Source organism: Chaetodon trifascialis, chromosome 5 (genome assembly GCF_039877785.1).
Source record: "Chaetodon trifascialis isolate fChaTrf1 chromosome 5, fChaTrf1.hap1, whole genome shotgun sequence".
Taxonomy (NCBI): domain Eukaryota; kingdom Metazoa; phylum Chordata; class Actinopteri; order Chaetodontiformes; family Chaetodontidae; genus Chaetodon; species Chaetodon trifascialis.
Window position 1 is genome coordinate 9,788,535 of NC_092060.1, and position 23,966 is coordinate 9,812,500.

The 23,966-nt window shown below is 42.3% G+C and overlaps 2 protein-coding genes across 3 annotated transcripts in view; one reads left to right on the top strand and one right to left on the bottom strand.

Annotated features, from left to right (window-relative positions):
- The window catches only part of ctsf (cathepsin F), a 113,522-nt gene that overhangs the window by 88,089 nt on the left and 1,467 nt on the right, over positions 1–23,966 (top strand). The gene's annotated exons all lie outside the window — the stretch shown is intronic.
- The window catches only part of psd2 (pleckstrin and Sec7 domain containing 2), a 33,278-nt gene that overhangs the window by 3,130 nt on the left and 6,182 nt on the right, over positions 1–23,966 (bottom strand). The window contains exons 2-14 of one of the 2 annotated variants that reach the window (XM_070962388.1): positions 21,326–21,915; positions 19,385–20,155; positions 6,570–6,767; positions 6,155–6,235; positions 5,124–5,236; positions 4,653–4,711; positions 2,990–3,079; positions 2,840–2,883; positions 2,536–2,726; positions 2,360–2,430; positions 1,755–1,912; positions 783–927; positions 350–493 (exon numbers count right to left, since the gene is read on the bottom strand). In XM_070962388.1, the coding sequence (XP_070818489.1) occupies positions 350–493; positions 783–927; positions 1,755–1,912; positions 2,360–2,430; positions 2,536–2,726; positions 2,840–2,883; positions 2,990–3,079; positions 4,653–4,711; positions 5,124–5,236; positions 6,155–6,235; positions 6,570–6,767; positions 19,385–20,155; positions 21,326–21,822 (2,562 nt within the window). In that variant the 5' untranslated portion in view covers positions 21,823–21,915. Of the gene's footprint in view, positions 1–349; positions 494–782; positions 928–1,754; positions 1,913–2,359; positions 2,431–2,535; positions 2,727–2,839; positions 2,884–2,989; positions 3,080–4,652; positions 4,712–5,123; positions 5,237–6,154; positions 6,236–6,569; positions 6,768–11,075; positions 11,400–19,384; positions 20,156–21,325; positions 21,916–23,966 lie in introns of those variants that run through there. The other variant, XM_070962389.1, reaches the window with a different exon arrangement.

The window sequence follows — 23,966 nt, forward strand, 5'->3', positions numbered from 1 at the left end:
TCATTCTGAGAGGGATCGTTTTATATTTTGCTTGATTGAGGCACTAAAATAAGAACTGACAGTTTAAGACACTAAAAAAATAAGCTCCATCTATCGACATTATTTGAATAACATGGAATAAACTGATAAGAGTGATTGTGAGAATTGAGATGTGCTAACTGCTACAAATAAAATATAAATAAATAATTTTAAATGAAACATCATACGTGACAGACTAAAATAGAATGGGTAAGGAGAGAAAACAGCAGTGACACTGGCCATCTGTCGTGCTTTTTGGCCTCATAGCTGCCCTTCAAATTACAAATAAATAAATAAGAACAAGAAACAGGCAAATTAACTGAATCTGCACCTCGTACGTGAGGTAGTGCTCTTTGAGCCGGAACTCCTCCCACTCTCGGCTTTTGGGGTCGGCTGAGGGCGAGTTTTTCCGGTGCTCCTCCAGCTCCAGGCTCATCTGCTTCAGCTTGCTCTCATGACTCAGCAGCTGCTGATCCTGCACCAATCACAGGCCAGAGGAAAACCAGAAGACCCCCAACACAGCCAATCAGATGCAAGCGGACACAAATAGACTATGTAAAAACGCCCCAACCCAGCGTAGAGATTTTTAATGTCGAAGCATGGTGCATGCTGCTCTGATGAACTTTATATTATGTACAAAACATCGATCATAACTAGACATTTATTGTACAATATTATATTGTGTTTCTAGAGTAAAATACAGGCCAGCATAGTGTGATAGATGCTCTTGTTCCTAACAGATGTCATCAACTGTGTGAGTGTACCTGGTTGAGTCTGGTGGATGAGGACGGCAGGATTGGCCGACAGAATTTCTTCATAGAGCCGATGGCGGCAGGGAACGCTGGAGCGGAGAACAGAGCTGCCACCAGGTTTATCCGGAAGATCCAAGACATCATCTCCTCCTCACTACTGCAGAGACAGAGAGAGAGAGAGAGAGAGAGAGAGAGAGAGAGAGAGAGAGAGAGAGAGAGAGAGAGAGAGAGAGAGAGAGAGAGAGAGAGAGAGAAGAAAGTAAAGTCAGGGGATACAATCAAAATTGTGTGATGGACATTTTGTTTGTTGTGCACTGTTGTCTGGCCACATCGGCACGGGTTCTCCAACAACAAAAAGCCTGGTCCATTCGACGGCAAGAGAGAAAATTGTTGCAATTCACAGATTTGTTATTAAATGTTATTTAAATGATGTCATTGTCATCTCTAACTCCCACCAACTATTATTTTCACATTGTGTGTCTCAATGAAAACTACATATTTTAAATGTAACTGTTCTTTTTTCCCAGCAAAGAGGCGATGATATGATCGGGAAGAGCAGTCCAGATTGAGTTTATATTTCAGCCTACATATCACCTGTGAATGCCAAACTCTGCAAACACAAAAAAGGAGGCTGTCTGACCTTCAAGTCTGATTCATACTTTGGAACTTGCAAGCTTGATTTTATCGAAATGACAAACCTACAAAAGGCGCAAGATGTTGACAATGACAGAGGATTCAGGTATCACATCATACTCGTATGAAGAGTTAGTTATTTTTCAGTGTCCTAAGGAGCCCTTTTAGATTCAAGTAGGAGACAATCCATTGAAATGTTTCATGATCTTTAGGTGATGCCAGAAATTGAAAACTTGAAAAAAAATTTCAGAACATATAGTGTGTGTTGTACTTGTTTTCTTCCCTGTGCTTTTGAGTTTGGACTTTCTGATGTATAATCAAAACATCTCAAATTCGACTGGGGTGACTTACGGGGCGTGCAGCAGAAAAACTCTCCAGTCTGAGGTTTTAAGCTTCAGCACGTTGGCTCTCTTGCTGTAGTCTGTGGCACGAGTGGCTAAAGAATGGTGGATGCGCACTGCGTTCTTCAGGTCCACCTCTGAAATGTCGGCATCAGGCTTGTACTCATCCTGAGTAAGTAACAAAAAAAAACAACAAACAGAAATTGTAGATCTTATGTTTAGGAGTCTGTGAATCCTTTCATGTTTCAGTCCATTTAGTTATTTTGTCTCTCACAGCAGAGAATAGAATTCATATTATATATTCGAGTTAAAATGGTGAAAATATCACGCAGAGCTAATACAATTCCTTCAGGTTGAAAATTTTACATCCTTACATGTGTTTAGTACCGCCTTCCTACCAGCAGGGGGAAACAAACACACAGTATAGCAGTCATGCCTCATTTCCTCTCTTGATGCTCGCTCTGTCTCGCTCACACACACACACACACACACACACACACACACACAAACACACACGCACACAGAGCAGAGCAGCGAGCAGCATCCACCACCGCAATGACAGCAGTGGTGGATGTGTGTTTCTATGGTAATGGAGCAGAGGACGTGATGCGGTACCTTCTGCAGATACAAGATCATCCCCTTCAGAACTGCGTAGAACTTCTTCCAGCCACGACGACCCCTCGGAGCTGGAAGAGTGAGACAGGAAAATAAATTTCTATCATACTCACACATTTACAGTCACTTCATCCAAAAGTGTGTCAGTGTACGAGCATATGTGTACAATCACTCACTGCGTTTGCCGTCCATGTCTGCGTGGCTCTTGCGGGTCAGCACTCCATGTTTGTAGGTGACAGCATTTAAGAGAATGGGAATGGCGATGAAAGGGTTACTGCCATCTGTTACCCTGGCAACACGCTTACTCCCGCCCTCACATTGCTCCTCCACCAGCTCTGACAGACTCTTCCTCAGCTCCTCCTCCTCACTGCACACACAAATACCCATTCAGATAAACCTGAGCAGCACATATTCAAGTGGATTCACTTCTTGCATACTGCACATACTTTTCCTTTTAGTGACCATTAAATGCATACTCACACTGCCCACTCAAGCTTCTCATTCTTGATTGAGTTATACAAGACCTGTGTGGGCAAAGCAATAAAACTGAGAAATTCATCTTTCTTTTTGGATTTATTTTACTTTACTACGGGGTGAGAATTCATAGGCTAAGAAAGAGGAGGTCTGTACCTTTAATAAGTCTTTAGGGAAATCTTTGCCATTGTTGAGACCATCTAGATTACTGATAAACTGTTGGCAAGACATCTTCTTCCCAATGTTCTGAGGAACAAACAGAGAAACAGAAATAAACAAAACATCATTTCAAGTTTAAGAAGAAATTTCACTGTGATTTTTTTCATGTGTGGAGCCACACTGGTCAATCTTTGGCTCAGCTCAGTATCCACAGACGTTGATAAATCTTCAAATTCTAAAAGAACTGATAATATTAAGCTGCTTTTATCTGCCCACTGGGTGGCAGTGTGATTCTGCTGGTTCTACTGGTAGTGGTGGTGAGTCATTATAGCTTAGGAGGTATCAGCTTATCTACCTTTTTGCGTGTTTTAACCACTAATCATGATGCATCAGTAGAGTGAAAACACAGGGAGGTGTTTGTGTGTTAATGCCCCCCTCTGCCTGAATCATGCCTGTAACCTAAACATATATGTATTACAGTAGGAACTAAATGTCAACGCACCCACTGCTGGTAAAAAAAAAAAAAAATTTGGTTTGTGGTTTTTATTCACATTTTCCTCTGAGGAAGCCACATAACGGACAAGAAGTTCCCTTCTGTCGGGAAAGTACAAAGAACATGTGTCACAAAATATCTGATGCTCTATTTATTCAGTATATCCAGTAAATAGCGAAAGCTGTGTCTTTTACAGCCACAGACCAAAAGGAAGACCTACTCAGTTCACCAAAATCAAAGAAATTATATTTTCATATACCAAAGGTAGTGGGACAGTGCACTCTTACTAAGTTAATACATTATATTCTAAAATGTATAGCCTCTTCAAAACTGCATCTGCTCTAGAAGTTGGAATTCTAATTTAGATATTGTGACTGCAACAGTCCACAGGATAAAAGGGACAGATCAGTTGCATTTGTCACAGCTAACATCAGAGCTGCATTTTATTTTAAGCTGAATAAATATCAGCCAAAATGAGCTACTGCCCATTTCTGTTTGGTAAACAATATTTAATCAGCCAAATATTTTTGGGTCACTGATCAACAATGATTTCAAAAATGAATCTATCACTGTGTGTGCATCCTTTATTATGATCCTAATATGACATCAGTTTTGAAACCATGACTTAAATACTATTGTTAGCTGACAAGAGGGGGGCAGGTGTCAATGAGATCAGTGTTAGTACTATAATTACACTTACCACCTGCAGGAGCGGAGAGAGACCAGGGGACCAAATTTGGTTAGCAGGGGAAAGATATGAACGAGAGGAAGAGGAAATTGAAAAGAGAGAAAGGGTATTAGTTAGAGGAGGGATATTCATTAAGAGTACTATTAGCAGGGACCAAGTCAAGTGAGCAGGAGGGTCGAGGAAAAGCACAGCACAAGGCCTGTGATACTGATCGTGTTATGCTAGCCAGACCAGTGCTCCAGTTTAAAACCAAGCAGATGAGACTATTCGAGCAGAGGAGAGACAGAAACAGGTCAGAAAGTAGGCCGCGTAGGAGAGAGAAAGAGAGAGGAAAGAGTAGAGAGAAAGACAAGGAAAGAACAAGAAACAGAAAAGATGACACTGTGACACGCCATCACTGACAAAGGACTGTCTATATACTTTGTTTGGAGGAATAGCAATCCTGCAGAACCAGTAAGATAGAGAACTGTAGTACATACATGTCCGTGTAGATCGGTGTTGAGCAGCATGAGGGCACAGGTTAATGTGTGGGCTCCATCTGCAACAAGACAATACACAAGGCCCAGGTCAGCTAAATGTCACATGCACACAAATTCACATGACTGCAGTGCCATGCATTCCTTCATAGGACATGCAGACATTAACCACACAACATCAAAAGCCTGCATGCTACAATGATCTCTGCCTGTGCTCTATCTGATCTGAATTGATTCAGTATTTACATTTATCACAGTCACATTTGAAGGTTTAATCAAGCAGCACCATGTAAACATGTTGCACTCAGGGGTGTTTGTTGAACTGGGATCAATGTGGAAACTGCATTAGTAATCATCAGTTTATATTTATGTTGTTACATTTTGTACGGCTGTTCTGACAGTTTATTCTCTTAATAATATTGTTTCTCATTGGATTAAAGCCATCATCATCATCATCACCCTCACGACTCTCACCTTCAAAGGTGGGTGTCTGTGGGTTGCAGTGGCAGAAGCGTCTGGAGAAATGTACGAGGATCCTCTCTCTCTCCTGGGTCTCTCCCATCAGTGGAAAGGCCTTTAAGAAGTTCCTGTTACACAAATGAAGCCATGAGGTCAACAGGAGGTCAGATGTTTGCCTGTAAGGCATCGCTGGAATATGAATGAATCAAATCACTTCTGGCAGTGAATAAAATTTGCAGAGGAATGGAGCCGATAGCTTTGTTTGAAACCTTGTGAAACATTTCACTGAGAAAAACTACAACAGTTAAGGCTGCTTTTTAAAACTTGGCTTAGTGGTCATGTACTCTGTAGGAAGGAAGGATTTTGTCATTTCTTTGTAATTGTAATTGTTTGGCAAAATCATCTGGTTTCATACAAGGTGCAGTCTCACTTTCATCCTGTACATTTTGAGGTGAGAGATTAATATATATTATTGAAACAAATAGGCTTTTAATCAATCTGCAAGTTATTTGTTACACGACATGTGAAGACGCCACCTGGAACACTGCATAGGCTAAATGATTAATTTATTAATAATAGAAAAATCATCATATTAATCAATAATCAAAATTTTTGTTAGTTTCAGCCATAATTAATTGTCCCTCTCCCAAATTTAGAATTAAGATGCAGAGAAACTACAGACTGAGAGAATCTCTATGCAGTCAGATTAATGCAGAGCACTACAGTAACTTCATTAAACCAGACTTTAAACAGGTTATAGGTTACTTTCTAACAACAGTAAGATCGTCTGGCCTGGTCTGAATTGCACACATGCAGCCTCTTAAGTGCACAACGCTGAGCTGCAGGCAGCAGTTTGAGACAGCAACATGTCAGTGGTGTACTTCGCAGCTGTCAGCTCCACTGGCTAACTGTACTCAACACGACAGCTTGATTAGCACGAAGCTAATGCCTTGTGAAGAGGGAAAGTGAAGAATACACCCACGCATGCATGTGTATCGACGTCTACATCAAACACTCATCAGTCCCAAGTGCTGACTATGCATTACCTCAGGGCTCGATCCAGCGACAGGCCGGAGAAATCAAAGAAACTCAGGTACTCTGATGCCACCAACTGGCTGAACTCATTACTGCAGAAAGACAGAAAAAAGAGAGCATCGGCACATCAACGTGGCACTGAAAACACATGAATGTGTTATATAAAAGTTTCCCCCCTGTATTCACGAAAGCTCTTCCAGTATAGGAGCGAAGTAAGCGTGTGCAGATGTCTTTGAAGATGAGTGTAGACGACAATCAGGTGCATCGATGTGTTCATTATGTCTCTCTCATCTATACACGTGTGCATGTTGAAATACTGAACATGCGTAACTGTCAACACGTTTTCCTCTGTTTCTGTTGATTTCCCAGTCCATCAGTCATCTTGTGTGTACATGTGTTACTGTGTGCGTGTGTGCGCGTGCTCACTTCTTGCCCAGGTGTCTGGCCACGTCACATCGTTTGAAGCCCTCAAGGTGATAGAGGCGCTTGGCCAGCCTCTTGGCGGCCTCACAGTCGGCTCGGCAGCCATTGGCCAGAGTGTCGGTGCTGCCGCGCTCCAAACGCTCCAGACTGCCCAGATCGCACTCGTCTGAGTCAGACAGCACGTCTGTGAGGTTGGCATCACTGGAGGAGAAGAGAACATAGGCACACACAAACATGCACACAAGCAGGTGCAAAGGTTAATGAAAGGAACACATGTCCTTTGTTACATGCCCCCCCCTTAAAATCAGAGAGAGGAAACCCAACTGCTGAGCATAAAATGCAATTACATAAACGTTCACATACACACAAACAGAAGTCAAATGAGGTTTAAATGCCTTGTTATGACACTGACCCAGTTTCTCTGTCACTTAATGTCCTACTTTAATGCAGCGACTCCAACGGCTGATTCTGAAGCAGCTTTCACCTGCCATGATCTCTTCCAAAAACCTCCACTAATCTCAGACTCTTAAGCTCTAACATGATTTGAATTTAAGTGGTGTAATATAAAAACTAAATTCCCTTAATTTTACATTTCCATTCCTCTATTTCAGGTAGATGTAGCCTGGAAGTTAGTAAGTGAGCTTTTCATTTATAAAGGTGCATATACAGTCCCTGTCATGCTCTCTCCAGTCTCAACAACTCCAATCAACTCGCCTTTAAGCAAAACACCCAACCTTCAAATGAACAAGTAACTTTCCCATTTCATGCTCATCACTAGGCTGTCTACTGGTTCCCAGCTGTGAATGGGTGTATCTATGTGATTATGAGGCAGGGCGTTTCTGCAAAAGGACTGAATGTACTGAATCACCCCTGCAGGAGTAGTTAAGGTTAGGAAAAAATTAAACGAGCTGTTGAAAACGTGAGAGCAAACACGCAGCTTTCATTGCAAAGTAATGACATGCAAAGTCTGCATGAATGACAGATGTTCTTGAACACTACGTACTGTTTGAGGTTAAAATCTCATACTGTACATTTATATTGTAATATAGTATCGTTTCAAACAGACATGCATTAAAAAGTTGTTCTTTTAGGCTCTTTTCAGCATCACTTGACGACTTGACCACTAGCTGCGCTGCATTTCAATGCCAGTAGAAAAATATTTAAAGCATCTGCTTGCAGATATGCAAAGCTATTGAGTTGATTGTTTTGAAAATGATGAAATGATGTTTGTAGATAGGGCTGAATAATTCATCACAATATGAATGAAATTTAATATGGTCAAGAGCAATATCCAAATCTCAGGGGCTGCAATTTTTAGATGAAGGTAAAATGTGTCACAACATATCTTTATAAATGAAGCATTGTGGTGATACAAATCATATTCTCCGGACATAAGGCAACATGCTTGTTCCCTTACATCATCATCATTCTTATATTTTCTTTTTTTCAGTGAAATTAAATGCAAAAATTAGCATTCTCACTAAAATTGTGATTTTCATCGCAATTAGAATTTTTGTTAAAATTTTCTCAGTGTTTTTTTCTGCATATCGTTCAGCCCTGCTTGAAGACCTAACATTGACAAATGAGGTCATCACTGCGCACAGTGTCTTGCTGAGGGACACAGTTTGATGAACTGTCTAATCAGGCCAAGGCCTCACACTCCCTATAACTGTTTAAGCGTCATCAAGAGAACAGAATCGAGGCAGTGTATTAATTAGTGTCCTACTTATTTATTTATGACTACTGAGGTAGTTTGATAAACATGCTGAGCTGTGTCAACTGTACTACTTTGCACCGTATACTTTGGTACACACACAGTGCTGATGGTTTGGTTTTAATTACTCATCAAAAAAAAACAAAACATTTTGTTACTTTTGCTACTTCACTGTGCCTTCTTCATGTCTTACTTAGAGTGTCCATAATTCATTCATCCCACCCAACCGCCCCACAGGCAACACTGAACATTCAAGCAAAACAGCATCACATTTAATATCAAGGAACACACATTAACTGCACTCTACTGCTGGATGTATCAGCAAATCAGCACAAAACAGCAAACTGTCTCAGTTTTATTTGTTGAGAAAGAGATTACACACGTTCATCTCCATCAGTCTAAATAGCATTTTCCTCATTTCCTGTCTGTGTGTGCATCTGCGTGGCATCGTCAGCGTTCTCGCCAGATGATTCAGATGTTTTTTGCATAATCTGATCAGCCCAATTGCATTACCCTCACAAATTGAATACATTATGCACTGCTGTCGAAAGGGATTTGCTGGTTACCATGGATACAGCGGAAGCCGAGTGTCCTGTGCTAGAAGAAAAAGTAAAAGGATTGTAGTCTACCTGCAGGCTGTCTATCACAGTCTTGCGTTGTGTGGCAGAAACGCACATCAGACAAAAATGGGCCGCTACAAAAGACAAACAAAAACAAACACAACCAGTTTCCACAGCCAGGAGTCTGCCCCCTGCCTTCGCTTGCTGAAATCTACAGAGGGCCCTGACTTCCCTGTTCCAGGCAAGGCCACACTGTCCCATCTTGTCTGATTTATTTGGTTCTGAGAACTATTTCTTCAACTGGCCCCTGACCTTTGACCAATTTGCTTGGGAGGCCCTACAAGGTGCTATAGCCTTAACAACACAGATGCCAGGGTTACAAGGACAAATAAAACCTCTACCTTGACGAGGTGGATCATGCAAACTCCTCCACTTTATCGCAGAGGAGCATCACTGCCAAGAATGACAATAAGACTGCAGACACAGTCTGCTGGAAGCAGTTTCATCTGCAGGGTGCCTGGGCTCATCCTTGGGGACAGGGTGGGGAGTTTGTATATCCGGACGGAGTAAAACCACCACTCTCTCATGTGGAGAGGGAGCCCGTTGAGGTGGTTTGGGCATCTGATTAAAATATTTCCTGTCCGGCTCCCTCTGGGAGGATTCTGGACATGCCCAACAGGGAGGAGACCTCTGGGCAGAACCCCAGCTTGCTAAATGGAAAGGAAAGTCATTGGAATCCCCTTTGGAACCCAGACAAGTGGTTTGAAATTAATAAATGAATAAATATAGACATGAATAAATATTGCACAAATGCTCTTACACACTTGAAGACGTTAACACACGGACACGCATGCACGCGCACACACAGGGATTCACACAAAATAAAATGAGTCCGTGGTAAACCATCAAAACAATATCTGGTTTGGTGTTTGTGGTGAAATTGCTTTCGCTTGTCTGACCATATTAATTCACTAGACTCAGAGAGACCTCATAAATCATTTAAAGCTCATATCAGCCATGGGACAAAATGATGCCGGGCTACCCCAATTCACTGCTGTCTGGCAATGATAGAACCAATGCACACATGCACCCGCGCGCACACATAGACACACAAAGCAACAGTGAGTGAGACAAAATATGAAGTGTCAGATATCTAGCGCAGGCCCTTTGTGGCCCCATACTTGGCATTACTACGGGCCAAGTGGCGCACAGTAAACCTATTTGTCTATCTAAAGGCACAATTCTGCATCCCCAGGGCATATTTACTCAGCGAAACCGCCACTTAGTCTGTGTATGTGTGAGTGAGTGTGTCCGAGATGGAGAGCGTGATGGGGCATGCCACTGACTCATGCTACTAATCTCTTTGGCTGTGCCCATATCCACACCTACAAGGTGTGTCTGCGTGCAAGGTGTGTGTGTGTCTATGTGTTTGTGTGTTTGTGTGTGTGTGTGTGTGTGGGGGGGGGTATCTTCCATCAGGGTAGGAAACTATTAGGGGATTAACTGGATTATGAAATTCAATTATTTTCTTTGACTTTTTTTGAGATAGAAATACAACAGAAAACACTCACACGGAAGGGCTCTGTGTGTGTGTGTTAGTGCATGTGTGTCAGGCTATCTGCTGCTATACCATTTCTGCAAAAAACACAATTGCAATGTTGGACTCTTGAAACAAACAACACCTCCAGTTACGAAAACTGACACTAAGTTATGTCCATGCGTACGTTTTTTCACATAGTTATTGACAATTTGGGGTCATCAATGGCCATGATGGTTAAAGAGCTATATTGATTTGGTGAGTACAAGGCAAAAAAAAAAAAAGAGAATTCAGCAATTAGGTATGTACCTCAAGTAGGTTACAGTTGAAACAGCGATCTATTAATAGAATAGTCCTGGACAAAAATAATGGCAAAAATTGATTGATCATTGAATTGATTGAGTGAGTGATTAATCAGTCAATAATCAAGTAATAATGCCAAAAAAAAATCTCTAAATCCACTTTGGATTAGCAAGCACTTTGAGTTCCTGTGGGATTACACCGCAGGATATAGAAATACTGACTGTGAAGTCACTTCTATCTTAACTTTGGTAGCGTCGAGAAGTCCCTGGATAAGAAGTCCAATCGTAATTTTTCGTACGGTCACTATTTCCATTTTGCCACGCAGCATGATGTTCCCACCCATTTGGATGCAAACGCTTAAAACAATCCCTGGCCTGTAGAGGTATTAGACTTACAGCAGCTGCAGCAAAAAGTCGAAGTGAACATCATATTCCTCTTTCCACATCGTCTCTCGGATCTTTGAAATCAGCGGGGAAAGGCGCGCGACGGTCCGTCCGCCTCATCACCCTGTGGTCGGTAAAATCTCCATCGGCCCCGAATTTCTGTTTAAACTTCAATCCAAGTCAGATTTCTTCAAGGCGGAAGTCAGGTCAGTCATAATTATAGGTTATCCGGAGATGATAAAGTAGAGCGTAGCGTTATTTCACCATAGTGTCAACAGGCTGGGAGTGTGTTTTCAGTTCTTTCCTTGAACTTTCTTGGCTGCCTCAGCGCTCCACAGAGGAGAGGATGTAGGGGGCGGAGCAAACGACAGGACAGGCTTTTCCTGATGAATTAGACCATTCCTGGTGGTGGCTTTACAATGGCTCTGTGTGTCCCAGCCAACACGACTTCCTCTGCAGTTAAGTGAAGGGCTCCGAGCCAGCAGATCAGTTCAATATCTGCAGGACGTCCTGTATTTGGACTCTCGAAGTCCTCTAAGCTGCTTTCCAGCATGTAGTTATTTGATGTGGTTATTTCTGTACATTCATTCCGTGCATTGCTTCAATGCAGCTCAGCAACCACTGATGAAAGGCAAAGGGTAAAGCCACCTAACATTAATATAGTATATGAAAAATGGCTGAGCTTTAATTTGGGAGAGCTTACCACCGATTTGGTCAAAAAAAATCTATTTTTAATGTAAAATGAGGACGTAAAAGACACACTGACACATCCCTGCATGGTAACCTCACCATCTAAATTCTGCCTTCCTCTTTCAACACTGGTGGAAAGAAGAACAATAGAAGAAGAGGACTAAGAGGGAGCTGAAGGGTCAAAAGTACATTATTTGGGGGGATGAATTGGAAGACGGGACCAGAGACAAAATCCTGGAGGAAGTCTGATTGGTATTTGGACGGGCCAGCACCCTACAAGACTTGCAACAACCGTGGCTAAATTTCCTTGACAACAACAAAAACACAGAAATTCAATCTGCACTGGGACCAGGTTACGTTTTTGGACCAAGCAGATGCTGCTGAATAGCGATCACACTGCTGGTTTTTCGAGCAGCTTATGACTCATCAATAACCTCTGTCACTGACACACCATGGATTTTTCACAGACAGTACAATTTACAAAGCTATTGAACAGATGTGGTGTTCTCATGGCAGCCACAGAAAAACAAAAACTGATTCAGTGTTTCTAGCAGTTAGCCAGAGAAGGATACATGAGACAAGTGCTCCTCACTAACATAGGAAACTTTTTAAAATGAGTCCATATTTTGTACTTCTCAACCAGTCGTCTTAATGCCGAGGTTAGAGTGTGTCCCTGTGACCCGAGTTGTTGGGGGGAACAGCTCCTGGTATCGTAAGGCAAATTGGTCCCAGGGGGAGGGCCCAGACTATGAGACTCCTACATGAATGCAGCATCTCACCCAGCGTCTTGTATACTGTGGGAGTATAAGGTACCAGGACCACTGCTATGAGCCATCCGGTCCTTTTATGACCGAAGAGAGAGAGCTGTGTCTGTATTCTTTGCAGGAAGTCAAACACATTTCCAGTGGGTGTTAGACTCCCCACGGGTTGTGCCTTGTCACCGAATGTGTTTGTGACCTTCATGGATACGATCTCAAAGCAGAGGTGGGCTGAGCAGAGTGTCCAAAGATTGTCAGAATTGCTTCTTTTCTCTTTGGAGATGATGCGGTTCTGTTGGCTTCATCAGACCATGACCTTCAGCACACACTGGGGTGGTTGGGACCAAAGTTAGCAGCTCCAAGTCTGAGGCCATGGGTCTCTGGTGGAAAACAGTGAACTGCTTCCTCCAGGTTGGGAATAAGCTGTTGCCCCAAGTGATGGAGTTCAAGTATCTTGGGGTCTTGTTCAGAGGGGGAAAATGAAGTGTCAGATGGACAGGCGGATTGGTGCAGCGTCAGCAGTAATGCAGGCTTTGTACTCGACCATTGTGGTGAAGGGGGAGCTGAGTTGGAAGGCAAAACTTTCAATTTAATGGTCAATCTTCATTCCAACCTTCACCTATGGTCATGAGTTTGGGTAGTGACTGAAAGAATGAGGTCATGGATACATGTGCTCTACATGAGTTTCCTCCTTAGGGTGGCCGGGTTCACCCTTAGAGAGAAGCTCAGACTCCAGAGGGAGCTGCGCCTTCATGTAGAAAGTAGCCAGTTTAGGTGGTCTGTGTATCTGATCAATATACCACCTGGGGGTGACAACCTTGTTTAGCCCCCTGCCACCATGACCCATCCCCAGAAAAGTGGCAGAAAATGGATGGATGGATATCTTTGGAATTGTAATATCTACAGACAGTATCAACCACTACTGATGTATCAACAAGCTTAAAATATGTTATAGGTTATTGTTACATCCCTAATTGGTCTGTTTTTTGTATTTATTTATGAATTTGTGTTAGAAAACCAAGACTTAAATCACATCAGTATAGACTAGCCCAAAATACATACTCATGTCAAATATAATAATGAAAGTAAAAATGAAATTATACATGTCATTTCATTATTGTTATACCAACAACAACGACTATTACTTATAACCACATAACAGTAATATCATGCAATCACTTGCTTTACAGACCTGGCCCAATATTGTGGTATGGCTTTGTTTTCTATCTCCCTCTGTCTCTTTCTTGCATACACATACACATAAACACACACAAAACCCCCCAAAAGAAGAAGAAAGAAAAAACACCCACTCAGCAGCAGACAATGGACAATGGTGACCTCTTTCGGCTGGGTGAGACTAATTGTGTTCAGGTGTGGGATTGTGTTTGGTGAAACACTGAACAGTTTCATCTGACAACAACTAGAGAACAACTCGTGCCTTAAAATCAGCCACATATTTAAAGAGGGGGACAGAAAATGGCAAAAAGAGTTTGGCTAGACTTCCACTCAACACATACAGGAAGTATTGACAGACGCCTCAGCGGAGAGAGGCCTGTGGTAAGAAGAACCTCATTCAGCCAAAACAGTCTCTGGTACAGTAAGACTGTGGGATGTGTCATAGAACAAGTCAGGCTATAAATAGACAGGGATAAATCTGTCAGTGCTGAAATGATTCAGTTAGTGTGTGCGTCTGTGGTGAGAGGGTGAAAGAGAGAATTTGTATGTATTACTGCTTGTGTAAGTGTGCACTTAAATAGTTGTCTGTGTGTGTGGACGTGTGTGTCCATATCACTGCCTGATGGAGAGCCAGGGAAGGATAATCTGCAGGATGTTTCAGCAATGCTATAGAACTACAGTAAGGGTTTTATTCCCAAAGAGACATTCTGAAAGATGTGCATGTGTGTTTGTGTGTGTGCGTATGAAAACTCCACATCTATGTCACTGAGCGAGCATTAGGATGTACGAGCATTTTTGTTTACGCATGCATGCTACTGGCCCGTGTGTCTTTCATGTGTGTGTGTTTCAGCACTCAAAAGTGTATATGAAAGAGATTAGCCCACATGGCAGAGCTGCTTCTCTGATATGGAAACAACTGCGCCCGGCTTTTATCTGCTCTGCTTGGGCTTAGATCTGGTAGGCTCATGAGCTAGGGGGAGAAACACACGCTCACAGCATGTTTCCCACACGGATACACACAGAGACATATGCATGCATGCTAATGTATAGCTAGAGATACTGCAGACATTTATATGAGTAAAAAGCATGCATAGGTTGACAGACACTCATGGTATAGACTTAATTTGTGCTCTGACTATGGCATGGTCTAAAGACGCATATCCATGTCAGTCTGTCTCCTTTCTCTTAAGCATTTCTCTGTGTTTTGATTATGTGCACTGGTGCTACACCACCAGGTTGCTCCACCGGGTAGATCTAGCTGGCAATGCACAGTAGTAAGCTGCTAAACTGACACACAGAGAGTGTTTTCATGGCAGTTTCAGCAGTCTCTGTGGATTAAGGTTAAGAATTCAAACCCAATGACAGTTCCCACAGGGCGCAGAGGGACACAACTGCTAAAGTAACAGACTGATTGATAACCAAACCAAAATGGCCAAATGTGACTGACAGTCTAATCTAAAAGACAACCTGAGTGACTGAGAGCCACGAGGAGATTAATTGACTAAGAGACAGGCAGCACTGTCACTGACTGCTTGAAAGAAAACCACTTCTTATTGCCATGTGTTGGATAGCTTGTCTTCAACATCTGCAATACTTGCCAGTGCTTTCTATATCCCTGTGGCCAGCTGCCTACTTTACTCCCTTCATCCACTGATGTCAGAATAATCAGCAGTAGCAGGAAGAGGATCTACAGGGAGAGTGGCTGAGGTAAGATTAGGTGTCTTCTCTCCGCCCGGGGCATCATCAAAACTCTGTCTGTTATGGAAGCTGAAGCCTGGATTTTGGACAGAGGCTGTATGCATTAGGTTGTCAAAAACATTGATGTAAGGTTTGAAAGCCATCTGAATCAATCTGAATATTCTGAGTGGATGAAAATCAATGAGTCGATGGTGAGACAAAGCTAAAAAATCAGAAAAATAAAATCACATAAAAAGTTAGAATAATTGGAAGAAGACATGGAGTATTACTGTTTTAACTGCTTTCATGCAGGGCATGTTAGACATGTGTACAACTGATTTATGACTCTCTAACAGATTTTCTGCAGCATTTTGAGACACATATGGCGATCCAACTGCTTACGCTGCATGCCAATGTTTTCCTGAAAAGACACACTGTCTTCTCCACTATTCTATCATTTACATACACTCTATGTCGCCTATAATAACAGTTTTTCCTGTGCGGCTATGTTTAGAGCTGTGTGTCTTGCAAGCAGACTATCTTTGTTCATAGACTCTTTTTTATCTCTATATCCTGGAAAATAATGGTCTCTTACAGTTGTAAAGCTATGTTAGCCCTAGAGTATGTTGTTAGGGCTGCCAATGTTGGTCTTTAGTCCCCCCACTTTGGTTTTTTGGGGGTTTTTTTTACCTTTAGCACCATCAGGAAGGTCGTATTTGTGGTTTTTCATGATATCTCAACAATTTTTGCATGGGCTGCAATGAAACTGACATGAAAATGACAATCATCACTTGATTTGACTAGTTCTATCTACCAGCAAACTACATAAACAGCCCACTCAAAATGTAGTCAAAGGCTATACCAAAACCAAAATCATCAAAGACACCATAGAGATGCTTACTTAGCAGGAGCCCCAAAACTGGAGACACTATTTTAAAGGAAAAAAAATCTGAGCATTCTTTATAATGACAGAAAATGTGGACTGACTGACCCATAAAACAACTAAATGTCTGCCAAGTTGACTGACTGGCTGATTAACTTGCCATTTTTTATCCATTTCTTTGCAACTGCTCTGTCCTACAGTGAAAAAGACTAGTTGTCCATGACGCCCGAAGTGCCAAAATATGTAACTGTGCCAATTCTGTGGCTACCCACCGAGAAGAATGGAGAAAGGGAGAGAAGAGGAATGAAAGATAAGACGCAGCAGCAGGAGAGCACTGTAGGGGAAATGGAAGAGGAGGTGATGCAAAGACGAAAGGAGAAAGATGGTGGAGTGAGATAAAGTGAGATAAGAAGAATAAAGTGGAGAAATTGAGGCAGGAGGTGAAATGGAGTTTACAAAGAGATGGAGTGACAGAGTGAAGGAGAGAGAAGAAGGAATGAACCAGAGAAATATATGTTAGAATGGATGAGATAATGCATGTAGACGCCCTTTTAGCTTGTGTTAATAACTGTTTTGCTTTGACACACACCCCTTTTACAGATGCTGTGAATCACAAAAAGCTTTTCAGATGTGAATTTTAAAATTACAACAGTCTATCTGTTTATTCACTATGAACCGTGCTCTTAAGGGTCCATCCAAAAAGAAAAACTTCCCCTGATACTGTGGTGTTTTCATTATGCTGTACCAGTTCAAGCTACTTCAAGTCAATTGGGCTAAAAAGCAATTCTGTTAAAATTATGCATGCTCCCTCTGGAGAATAGCACGACAAAATAAACTTTGACTGTGCTTCAACTGTGATTTTTTGTTTCAGAGTAATGGCTTTTACCTCCATTGACTTGCACTAGAAATGCTAATGCATGGCACTTCTCCATTTAATATCCTAAAAAACTAGGGTTGGGACATCAAGGACTTCTAATTCATGATAAATTGGATACTGTGAGTGTCTTTAAAAGTTAAACTATCCCTTTAAGACTGACTAGCAGATGCATCCACTCGAGATTTAAGTGCTCAAATGTCTCGCAAGCTGGCTACCATACAGCAATAATCGCTCACTTACACACACACACACACACACACACACACATTCACTCAAAGACCCTGCTGGGCAGAGGAAAGCTGAAGACGATGATGTCATGACATAAACAATAGCTCATTCAGCTTGGCGCTGGTGGTCAGGAAGTAAGACCGTGCTTAAAGGACAACATCTGTAAGACGGGGGGAGAGAGAGAGAGAGCAGGGAAAGAGGAGAGCCGACATCTTAAATCCTCAGTTCATCCTATAACTCATACTGAGCTGTGGAAGCACAGGAGAGTCTGTGAACAAATCCCAGCAGTTAGCTGAGCTGATCGTGTCGCAGGCCTGTGCATCAATTTGGCATTCTAGGAGGTTAGTAACTGAAACTGTGCAGCGAGGCAGAGCTGGAGAACAGGCCACAGGGATTGCATACAGGCCAGCCAGACCTATAGCCACAGTTCAGGTTACACAGCTTTGCCCATATGGTTCCTGTTACCACCTCCCCCTTCAGTGGTTCTGTACTGTTTTCCTCAACCCTCTCTAGTTCTATTAAAGTAATTAAATGTAACAAAGTAGTATCAGCTGTTGATGTATGGCCACAACTCCTTGGAGTCTCTGCCAAATGATGGACAGAGAGTTAGAAGAGAGAAGAGTTAAAGATCATAGTGTAAAATCTCAGCATTGTCATAAATGAGACAAAATGAAGGATAATCCTGCTGTTAAGTTCATCAGAGTGATTCATTGGACGGGCAGGTATCGTATTTCTGCACTGAAGTATAAATTTCAAGTGTTAATCTCCCATATGAAACCAGCACACGAGTCCAACAAACTCTGTTTCCATTCAAAGAAGGTCTTTTGTCATGCATAAACCTTTTGTAATTTGGCAGCACTGAGGTTATCTCTCTCTACTGAGCAAGTATGCTTTAAACAAAGTGGTAGAAAAAAGCAAACACCCCAGCCACAATCTGCAGGTCTACGTCATGAACTTGCTGTCTGGATTTACAAGGCTCTCAGTCGCTACCAACATGAAAAGGAGCTGTTTCATTTCAAATGCAACAATCCTGCATAAAGAGCCCCACTGACTCCATAAAAATGTAAACACTCTCCGACTGCAACTTAGAATTTTTTTTCAGCACTGCTTTTTTGTTTGCTTGTTGGTGTTTAAGCCTAATGTGCAAATGTAATGTTCACGCCAAAGTGCACAAAGCTATCCAACCATGTACAGTAACAGTTTCCCTTCTCTCCTTTTCCACGGATTTTATGCTGAGCAACGTGAGCCTTGCTTATTTTTTGTTTTGTTTTTTTTTTTACCAGCACCATGTATTAATGGTTGGTTTAGTCGACAGGATTTGACTGTCGACTGATTTTGCTCATATGGACAAATTTCTTTCTTTCGAGCAGCCAGACTACCACATTTGTCTCAAACCAACCAACCACCCTGCCCCCTCTCTAAGGGCTCACAGCTGGAGCTCACCATGCTCACGCCACCTGCTGGTTAAGCCAAGGTCACAGCATATTACAGTAATTATACTTCTGGAACACCTTAGATTTATGATATCTACACAAAGCTTCCAATGCTGTAATGGGACACACACTAGAAACTGTCCTCAATACTCTAAACATTCAATCAACTGTGTTTAACACACAGAATCTAAAATATCACCTTTGCTATAGCACTCACTCCCACTGTATACCTTAGACTAACCATACACAATTATTCTACTTGGACAGTTTAATCCCAGTGGAATTATTGCTCATGCTAATTTACAGAATATCTTTTTAAAATTCCAAGAAAAAAATAACAATAACATACAATAATTTCTTAATTTCAATGTATTGTCAAATTAATGTGAACAACAATGCACACTCTCCCTCTGACTGATCCGACCTGGAAATACAGGACAATGGGCTTAAGTGAAGCATATAACCTGCACCAGTTTTCTCCAGAATTGTCTAAATTATCTTCAATCAAAACCTGTTACTTCAAAATGAGTTTAATGACACTAGAAATACAAAATATCTGAGCATGGGCAGCTTATATGACCTAAACCTGGCCTTCTTACCTGACAGAGTTGATCATGGCTCCACAACCTTCTATGGCTCCCTGGGAGTCTGTATGGTATCCATTTGGGATGGCCCAGCGTCCAGGCTGGCTCAGCACAAACTCTGACCTGCTCCCTGGTATGGTGGTCCTCAACGGGCTTCCTCCTACTCCAGCTACAGCTCCAGCTTCCCGAACAGCGCTGTCCCCAGCCATGAGATCCCCACCTTGGACGTCTGGTCCGGTCTCAGTGCCTTCTTGCTCCAGAACAGTTGCCAGCTCCAGCTCCAGGGGTTCAGGACCCTGTAACAGTGCCCTCTGTTGGATGAGTGGGGTCAGTGGCGCCTCGAAGCTGACGCAGCTGTCTGTCTCATCTGTGAGTGACAGCACATCCAGAGAGTCCAGGCTGCTGTAGCAGGTCCCGCCCCTCAGCAGGGCAGACTCTACGATGCGCTCAAACGTGGAGCTGAAGCCGTCTTTGTTGTCCACCCTACCTTTCTCTGTCTCTTCCTCCAACTCCCTCTCCTCTTCCTCCTCTTCCTCCTCCTGAACATCAACCTGTTCAACGATCTGCTCAAACACTGAGCTGAAACTGTCCTGGTTTTCTCTCCCATCTCCCTCTTTCTGGACTTCTTCCTCCTCTTCCTCCACTTCTGTGTCGGCCTGTTCTACAGTAGTCTCAAAGTGAGAGCTGAAAGTGTCTAAGTGTGCGTGGGTCCCCCCCTCATCTCCTCCCTCGTCTTCCTCACCCGCTTCATCATCATCTTCATTCCCACCTATGCCATTTGCCAGTCTGTTTCAACATAGAGAAAGAAAAGGAGAGGAAAGTGTGAAATTATCTTCAGCATATGACTCAGACATAAGCCACTTTCTTTGTTGAGATTGGCACACACGCACAGCAGATCATTCATATTCATTGCTGAAGTCATTCTTCATTCAGGAGAAGTATGCACAATAGGAAAATATTTCAGCTTGAATGGCCACACTGACAATTGAAGCAAGATGAAAGGTGAAAAAGCACTGTCCAATTTGCTACTTTGTGAATAGCTGGAAGCTCATCTCCCCTCGGCTGTCAGACCTACTCCATTTCATCCCTTTTATTTGTGAGAATATGAATATATTGTAGTGCTCTGGTTGCTGTTGATGGACAGAAATAACCAATAAAATGAGTTTCATCAAAGAGTGATGTAAAACAGCGTCATTGCACTTCTATTAACTATATTTCTGTTTGGGTTGCTTAATGTATGGCTACGCGTTTGATAAAACAAGAAAAACCAATGTGTCATTTGGGTACTTATGAGGAATAATTAATGGAAATATTCTGCCACATTTTAAACTTTTCACCCACTACCCCCCCACTAACTTTTTTGGTTTCAAATTAGTTCTCATGAAAATTAGACCAGTTTCTATCTGTGTTTGTTCCTTTCAGCTCATTTATTTTTCTGCCTCTTCATTTTGTAAAATGCTAATTAGGCTAATTATGTACCAGAAAACCGCACTGAGAAAACTATTTGCCATTAGACATATTCAACATGGAAGAGTGGCACTCCGGTACTACGGAAAACATAAACATGGTCTGCCCAGCCTTGCGGAAGCTGTGTGTGTGTGTGTGTGTGTGTGTGTGTGTGTGTGTGTGTGTGTGTGTGTGTGTGTGTGTGTGTGTGTGTCAGTCTGCTTATCAAGATGAAAGCTAATACAGTGTTGATGAACAGGTCATGTGATACTTTGTGCATGTGGATCCTCAGCCAATGCAGATCTAGTTTTGATGATTCTCATGTAGAGAATAGAACAGTAAAGGGTTAAAGCTGACCTGTCGGTGGATCTCAGGGGTATAGGAGTCTTTGCATCTTAAATTTTATATCATACTTTGAGTGGTAAAGGTCAAAAGTTGTAATCACCAGATTTTCACCCCCTAAAAGCAACATATATCCTGACAACAGTAAAAATGATTGAGTGAACTAACCGTCCAGCTTGTTGAGGGTGAGTTGCTTCCTCCTTTGCAGACAGTTGCATCTCTTCATTTTCCTCTCCCCCCTCTTCTTCCTTCATCCCCTCCACCTCATGTGTTGCCTCCTCCCCTGTTGAGTTTACCTCCACATTCATACATCCCTCCCCCCTTTTTCCTTCCCCCTCTCCCTCCACCCCTCCGTCTGTCTGCTGATCCTCATCACCTACCCTCTCTTCTTTCATCTCACCCTCTCCTCCCTCATCTTTTACTCCTTCCCTTCCCTCTCCATCCCCTTGTGTCTCCCCCTGTGTCTCCTCTCTCTCTCTGATCTCTTCTTCTTCTTGATTCCCCTCCTCTATCTCGTCCTTCACCCCCGCCCCCAGCTTGTCCGTCTCTGCCCAGTTGTGTGTCTCTGTGGGCAGATCAGTGGTGGTCGTAGCAGCGGCTGTATTGGGCTCCACTGGGTTCTCTGGTGGGGTGGGAGAGGGCAGAGCCTGCCCCTCCTGGGTCATGGTGCTCTTCACTGAGAGGGGGTGGGGGGGTATCTGTCCACTTTGGACAGAGATGAGGACCAGAGCTTCAGATCAGCAACCAGGGTGGACCCTCTGTAGAGAAAAAGAAACAGAGACAGAAGAGAGAGAGGAAAGTCAGTTTTAAATGAGGACAAAGTACCAAGTGAAAATAAGGAGGAGAAGAAGGCAGTGTTATAAAATGAATACAATAACTGTGGCCATGCTTCAACAGTATTTGATTATTTCTTGTCTTGATTTTGATTTACCGAGGTCACCTTCAACAGAAGAACTGCTGTGTGTGTATATATATGTGTTGCAGTGTGTTTCTAGGTGTGTATGTGTGTGTTAGAGAGAGATGCATATGTCTGGAACACTTTGTCCTCTTCACCAGATGATCCCAAAACAGCTCTGAAAGGAGGGCAGGAAAAGGTAGATAAAGTAGAAAGCAGAGGAATACAGGCAGACAGGCAGGCAGGCACGGAGAGATTTGTTTAATAAAGCTCAACAGATCCCTGTCAAAATGATCCCGCTGGCTCATCCGTTCTCTGTCTATGTGGCGATTTCACAGCTGAATAACTATCTGTTTCCATCCCTGCTGTGACTGTGCTTTGTGTAAAAGCATGATAGTAACCTGAGATTTGAACATGTATCCTAATGGTCTGCTGTTACTCTCACTTGCACTGTTGGCTGTGCAGCCAAGACCTCTGTACAGCAGGCCTTCCTCTATCCTTACTGAGGCTCAAGGGCAAATGCTAATGAGCAGCTCTTAATTATGGTGCTGCAGAGCTAGTTATGTTCCAATTAATGCTGGCTGATATATTATTCTTTTCATGAAAAATAAGGTCTTTTTTGGAAGTATAAAAAATGAAATTATGTCTTTTTTTTAGATATGGTGTGGTGAATTGTCCTCAAGGTCAAGAATGACCTTTTAATCTCATGTTTTTAAGCCAGTGTGGATGAAAAGTGCTTACATTGCTCACAAAAATCTGCATTTGAAAATCTACACTTCCATGACCACCTGGCAAACTTTATCTGCTGAGGTGGATTTTGTGACGTGATCTAAAGCTCCAGAATTGTTAATATTGGACCCTTTTGTTGATATTGTTTGGTCAAATGCTGTTTGCAAGGCCAATAATGAATTTTCATCCTCAATAAATTAAAATGTTTTCTATTTGATTTCACATACATTTGCCATATTGTGCTATTTATCGTTATCATAACAATAGAGTTAAGATATTTTTTTTCAATTTTTTTGTGTATTGTTACATGTTTCCTTTGTCTCAGTTGGCTCTTATGTGATATATCTCTACAGAATAGGGTCCAATATCAGGATGACATATTAGCCAACAATAACAAAAAAACAGTAATTCTTAAATAATAATAAGTGTGTTTATGTATGTAGTTACTGTTACAGTTCATTTCAATATGCTGTCAAGCTGGGGTGCAATTAGCCAAACTAATGACGCACATTTTATAAAGCACCAACCTGCATTGGTGATGGAGATGTTTGGATTCTCATACTGTTGCAGAGTGCAGTCAGGAAGCAGCCCTGTCTGTCTGATACAGACAGAGTCCTTCCCCACATCAGATCTCTGCTCTGCTGAATCATCCGCAGCAGGGGACTCACAGCACAACTGCAGTAAAATATTTACTGGAATCCAAAGCTTTTCTGATGGCATGCAGATGCAGGTAAGTACCTAGTTAGGCTGAAATGAACATAGTGAACACTGGCAAGAAAACTCTGTGGTTTTCTCACGGGAAATTTCAAGCATTTCTTCTTTATTTTGATATCAAAACCGAGATGGAGGCGGGCAGGAAAGATTTGTGGCAGGCTCGAAGGTGAGCCAAATTTATATCTATAATGTTGCAAGTGTTTTGGCTTTGCCCCCTAGCATGAGGAAACCACAGGCTGACTAAATGTTTCATCAGAGCTGCAAAAAGATAATGCAAATTACAGCATGCAGAATGGAGAAAGTCAGGCAAACTGTGCCCTTATTTCAATCTTGTTTCCTAATTACAACAGACTTTTGCCTATTCTAGGACTTCATGTTGTCAGCCAAACGCAGCAGTATTAGTGCTCAATCTCAATCCCTGTGCCAAATACTGCTATTGCTCAAAGCCAAGAATAAACCATTAACCATCTT